Source organism: Grammomys surdaster, unplaced genomic scaffold, assembly GCF_004785775.1.
Source record: "Grammomys surdaster isolate TR1022 unplaced genomic scaffold, NIH_TR_1.0 331, whole genome shotgun sequence".
Taxonomy (NCBI): Eukaryota; Metazoa; Chordata; class Mammalia; order Rodentia; family Muridae; genus Grammomys; species Grammomys surdaster.
The window spans coordinates 499,522-505,521 of record NW_021604750.1 but is presented as its reverse complement, the minus strand read 5'-3'; the positions used below and the strand labels follow the sequence as shown (position 1 = coordinate 505,521).

Here is a 6,000-nt window from a genome sequence, read left to right as displayed (position 1 = left end):
ACAGACACAGACATACACAGTATAGCCAGTGTCCCAGGAGACTCATATACAGGAGCATGTACACCTGTACTTCCACACACAGGAATACATGCCCACATGCCTTTTTAAAGCTCGAACAGCAGGTTTTCAGCTACTAGAGCATTCTGGTTGAGAAGTTAAGTGTGTTGCAGAAACAAGATACCTCAGCCAGCAGGAACGAAAGGAGGGAGGATTTCTGCCAATGTTCCTCGTGTCTGGGTCCCCACAGAGACATGATCTTACAGAGGGCCCAATCAGTGCTGTGGTGGCCACTGAGTCAGAGGACAGACACCAGCCTCTATGCACATGGATCAGTATGGCTATTCATGGTTGTGAGTCTTAAGTTTGCTTACATAGGGCAGTTGGGTTCATTATGTTATTCATCCAAGTAGGGCTTTCCATGCCTTTCCCCACCTGTCTCCACAGAATATATGTTCTTAGAAAATCCCGATCCACCTTTTTAAAGCATCCACCTGAGCACCTACGTCACACTGGGAAGCTCTGCTACCCAGTTTTGGTGTTCTCCTGGTCCAGTGTCACCCATTCTCTCATCTTATGTCAGCCAACACACACTACTCCCTACCTGCCTTTGAACACTAAGTTCTTCAAGTCTCTGGCCCAGGCTTTCCTATCTGACTGACTACCAACTAAACTGTTCCTTTTTTGCAGAAATAAAAGCTACCTTGTTGGGACACCTTTCTGCAGAGTCTCTCATGGAGACTGTGACAGTGAGAGCCCCATGTCAACAATGCAATGGGCTTGATTCATAGGCCATGGTGACTAAAGACTTTTACATAATAAGAAAATATCAGCTTCTGTGTCCTCTAGGTGTCAAAGCATGACTCTTTTATTCAGAAACAGTGATAGTGTCAGCCACAGCTCAGGTGAAAGTTCTAGGTCAGAGGTCAAGGCCACCAAAGAGCTTTAAAGCTGGTATGCTTTATACCAGGGGGACAAAAGTGAAGTCAGGGCTGGGAACCACAGCTCAGACCAATAACCCTCAGAGCTTATTTATGCAGTTTCCAATTTCATCCAAACTCTGAAAGCCTTAGCCTTAGTTCTGAGTTATCAATTCCTTGAGCTATCTACAGTGCATTTATTTATAGACAGGGTCTCATGTAGCCAAGGGCTGGCCTCAAACCTGATATGTAGTTAAGAGTGATCTTGAATTTCTGGTCTGAGGCCAGGTACGTGGCAGTCAGGTGCTCCACCAACTGAGCTGTACCCCCAGCCCCCTTCAGTGTCCTTACGTGGCTTTTACAAGATAAGTGCCATTTCAAAGGACAGAAGTCCTGCTCTGAGGACCAACTTTCAGAAGTCTTTTCTTGGAGACACATGCCACAATTTACTAAGTCTTGCTATAGTAATTCTCAAGGCAGGCAACACAAAAGCTCTGAGAAATAACAACAATAATAATTCAGACATTCAGAGTCCAGATCCATCAGTAAAAACTAAAAAGTGTGCCACAGGGCCAGCAAAATGGCTTGGCAGGTAAAGACCTGAGGACCTGAGTTCAATCAACCTCTGAGAACCACAGGGCAAGAGAGACCTGATTCCTACAAATTGTCCTCAAACATCTACTTGTGTACAGTGGCATGTACATACTGCCACACACATACACACACACATTCATTAATAAATACACAAATAAATAAATATAATAAAAAAGCATGTCTTTAGCAATTCTGTTTTGTGACTGGGAAGCCATGAAGAAGGACTCTGGTCTCCAGGCTGTATGACATGAAAGAAGCCAAGAAGGAAGCTTTCTAGTACCTCTCATTTCCAGAGAGGACCGTCTCTGCCCCTGCTGTTGTTGCATGGGTGAATGGCAGTGGCAAGCTGGGTATGTTTTAACACGTAAGTGAATTGTGGTGTTCCCACAGGATCTGTTGTAAATGAACATATACAGTAAAGGGGTCTTCCCTCCGGGACAACTTCACACAGATTCAACAGCAAAGGCCATTCCCAGGCTGGGCCCCTCTATACTTACCCCATCCTCAGAGGCAGCAGATAGCAGAAGTAAAGAAATACTGCTCTCCAACAGCTGCAGTGACAGGGAAGAAGGGTTCAGTGATATTCCAACAAGTGATAAGTACTCACCTAAGGTATTCTTATATGAAGATGAATACTGAATCTAAGCTGTCTGCCACCTCTGTAGAACAAATTTTGGACTCTTAAGTTAAAGCAGGACACTGTATAGACAAACTGGGATAGGTGACTCCCACTTCTCCCAAGAACTGAGGAGCTCTTTCCACACCTCCTAACTGGCATACACACTTTGTCACAAGATGAACAAAAGAACACACCAGCAGCCCAGCTCCAGCCTCATCCTTGGTGTCCACAGAGTAGACACATGCCGTCAAACATGAGCTCCAGGCTCCTTTTCCTACCTTGACCTTCACAGTACTCTCAGGTCTCGTGGGACACTCCAGAAAGACATGCAGGTGCCTCTTTTGAAGAGGTGACAGGACTAGTTGAGAACAGTCCCCACAGGAGAAGGAGCCTCTGTTGTGAGAAGGCACATAGGGAAATAAGTAACCAGGGAGATATGTGCCAGAAGAGTCCTACAAAGAGATTTCTCTAAACATTCAGTGAGAGAAATTTTCCTGTCAGAATTAGATTGTTGGAACCAGTCAAAGCAGCCAGGAAGCAGTTGGAAGCTGCTGAGGGGGCCTTGGGTACACAAAGAGGCATTCATTATTCATGAGGAATATGGGGGAAGGTAGCCTTCCAGGAAGTGAAGGCCAGACCTTCAAGGAGGTCAGAGGAGTGAATTTCCCACCCTGCTGGCAGGTCAAGCTTGCTCATCAGCCCCCGTGTCCTCACTCCCACATTGCTGTCACGTGCACCCATATTCCCTTGCCTCTTTGACACAGTCCAGAAATAATGTGTGTACTCACAAGGCCAATAACCCTAGGCCATCAGGAAAGTATTTGCTCTTTGCTTCTTTTAAGAAACTTATTTTTATGTATATGGATGTTTTGCCTGTATGTATTCTGTCCATCATGTACACTCCTGGTGCTTGAAGAAACCAGAAAAGGGCATTGGATCCCTTGAAACTAAAGACACAGACAACTGTGAGCTGCCATGTGGGTTCTCTGGAAGAGCAGCCAGTGTTCTTAACTGCTGAGGCATCTCTCCAGCCCTTATTCTTTGATTCTAAGAAGCAAACAAATAATGATGACACATTTGCTCTGTCATATGACAAAGTCCACTGAGAAGCAGAGAGTCACTCCAGAGAAACAATGGTACCAACACTGCTGGAGTTTTAGGACAACTTGACACAAACCAGAGTCATCTGGAAGTTTAGAGCCTCAATTGTGGAAAACCGTCTAAGATCCAGCTGTAGGCAGTAAGGCATTTTCTTAATTAGTGATTGATGAGAAAGGGCCAAGTCCACTGATAACAGTCCCATCCCTGGGCTGGTGGTACTGGGTTTTATAAGGCAAGCTGAGCAAACCGTGGGGGATAAGCCAGAAAGCAGCACCCAGCCATGGCTACTGCATCAGTTCTTGCCTCCACATTCTTGTCCTACTTGAGTTCCTGTCCCGACTTCCTCCAATAATGGAGTATAATGTATAAGCCAAATAAACCCTTTCCTCTCCAACTTGTTTTTGATTACTGTGTCTCATTACAGCAACAAAGAAGCTATAACTAAGATATTTAGCCTTGACCTTATCGTAGAAGGGTAAGATAAGTGGGCAGAAAGGGGTGTCTACTGAAAGCTGCTCAGTGCCCACTGAGAAAGTCTGCAGGACTCCTAGAACATACCATGCAGCTGCTCTGTCCCCTGGGAAAGTCTGGGACATGCCATGCAACTTGTCTTACCTTTTCACATTTTTTTCTCCTTCTAACAATAATGAAGGCACTAAGGACAAATCTCAGTTCTACATTTTTAAGGCTTGGTAGAGCTACAATGATTGGGTTCTCCGTTAGGAAAACCCACAGAGCAGCATCACAGCCTCTATGTTGAAGCTCAGCAGAGTGTGCTCCCTTACGTGGTTGGCAGAAGATTGTAGGACCCTGGGGCTGGGTTACTGCTGTGTCCTTTGGGCCTCAGGGCTTTCAGGCCTCCTTACCCATCTTCCGGCTTCTGTTCCAATCTCCCACTGCCACAGCGGTCACACACAGGCCATGAGACAGCAGTGTTCTCATCGACATCAGCCACAATGCCTAAGCCCAGTAAGAAGAAAGACCACACTCATCACCGACAAGCCAGTCCTGTTGCCTCTGAAACTGCCTAGCTGCGCACTAACTCTTTCATAGGAAGACATAAGTAGATATACTGTTGGTTAATTCCTTTTATTAAATATGATTTTTCTGCTTTTCTTGGTTACTGTGATTAAGAATACATAGCTGGGTATGGTGGCACACAGCTTTAATCCCAGCACTTGGGAGGCAGAGACAGGCAGATCTTTTGAGTTTTTGAGTTCAAAGCCATCCTGTTCTACAGGGTGAGTTCCAGGATAGCCAGGGCTACACAGAGAAACTTTGTCTCAAGAAACAAAAACAAACAAACAAACAAACAAACAAATAAGCATATGTAGTTATAAGGCTGGGGAGATGACTTGGAGGGTAAAAGCGCTCATTGTGCAAACACAAGAACGTGAGAGCAAATCTCTAGCACTCATAAAAAAAGGCAAGCATGGACACACATGACCTGCCAAGACAGAGACAGTGGGGTCACTCGGGCTTCTTGGCTTCAGGTTCAGTAAGCAAATGAGTAAGATGAATAATAACAGAATAGGACACACTATGTCCTCCTGTGGCCTCTGTGCATGAACAATAGAGTGTATATCACTACCCTCCAGACATACTCTCTTATATCCTGTATGGAAGCATCACCTGTCAATAAAAAGCCTATGGACAACGAGCTGAGCCAGGATTAGAAGGTAGAACATCTGGAAGAGCGACTGCAATTCTGGAATAGAGTAAGGTGAATGTGCTCTTGTGTACTGGGGGGTAGGGCAGAGATAGGGAATTTGCCTGAATTCCGAGCAAGACAGTCGCATGAACCTGAGGAGAGGTGACTATGTGGCAGAATCAAATTGAATTGAATCAAATAGGATAGAATAGATGGGTAATTAAGTTATGAGCCAGTTGGAGAACAAGCCAAAAAGCTTTTGGCCTAGGTATTCTTCATGAAATATTTAGTCTGAGAGTCATTATTTTGGGGTACTTGGGTACAAGTAGAAAATTGCCAACAGTCACATACATAGAAACATACACCATACATTTTTTGACAAAACATTTATGATCCATTCAATCAATAAACATGCACGTGTGAAAATATGGGATATAAGATATGTAAGACAAAATTGGTACCTTCTTTCCTCTCACATCATAAGTTCAGCCAGGGGAGCAGGTGAGACAGATGAACACTGAGTACAAGCATCAGAGGATAATGTCTACACTGCTGTTGGAACAGCCTCTGCAGAGCACAGCACAGAAGCTGGCTCAGGGGCTGGGCATGACTTAGTCTGTAGGCTGAAGGCACATAGAAGGTAGACAGCACACAGTGGAGATGAAGATGGTTTCCCTGATGTGGAACATGCTACTGCCGTCTGAATGAACTTATCTACTTCTGGCCATCATTTGTTGAATTACAGTCAATTCAATAGTAAAAGAAAGTAAGAAGTGACTGAGTTTCCAAAGGCATAGAACGATTCTCAGCCTTCCAGTTCCCTTTCCTCTCTTCTCCACATCCCTATCTCCTGCTTTTTGTTTGTGTACTGGTGATCAAGCCCAGCATGTGGCAAGCATTTTACTTCACAGGTATATTCCCTATCCCCAGCATTAGGAAACAAGATATAAAAACAGTGCAGCAGAATTATGAAAACTAGAATGCATGGTTTATTAAAATACATTCACGCGATGCTAACTTGAATTTGAAGGTCTTGATTTTGAAGAACCCGCTTCAACTAACAACACTGTCTTTATAAATATAATCAAAAGTGGGTCGAATAGTAATGTCTCTTTTTT

General features: G+C 44.4%; 1 protein-coding gene across 1 annotated transcript in view; it reads right to left on the bottom strand.

Annotated features, from left to right (window-relative positions):
• Spidr (scaffold protein involved in DNA repair) overlaps window positions 1-6,000 on the bottom strand; it is a 270,432-nt gene that overhangs the window by 3,397 nt on the left and 261,035 nt on the right. Inside the window, exons 17-19 of the mRNA XM_028778256.1 lie at window positions 4,098-4,191; window positions 2,409-2,523; window positions 2,009-2,062 (exon numbers count right to left, since the gene is read on the bottom strand). Coding sequence (XP_028634089.1) covers window positions 2,009-2,062; window positions 2,409-2,523; window positions 4,098-4,191 — 263 coding nt within the window. The remainder of the gene's footprint in view (window positions 1-2,008; window positions 2,063-2,408; window positions 2,524-4,097; window positions 4,192-6,000) is intronic.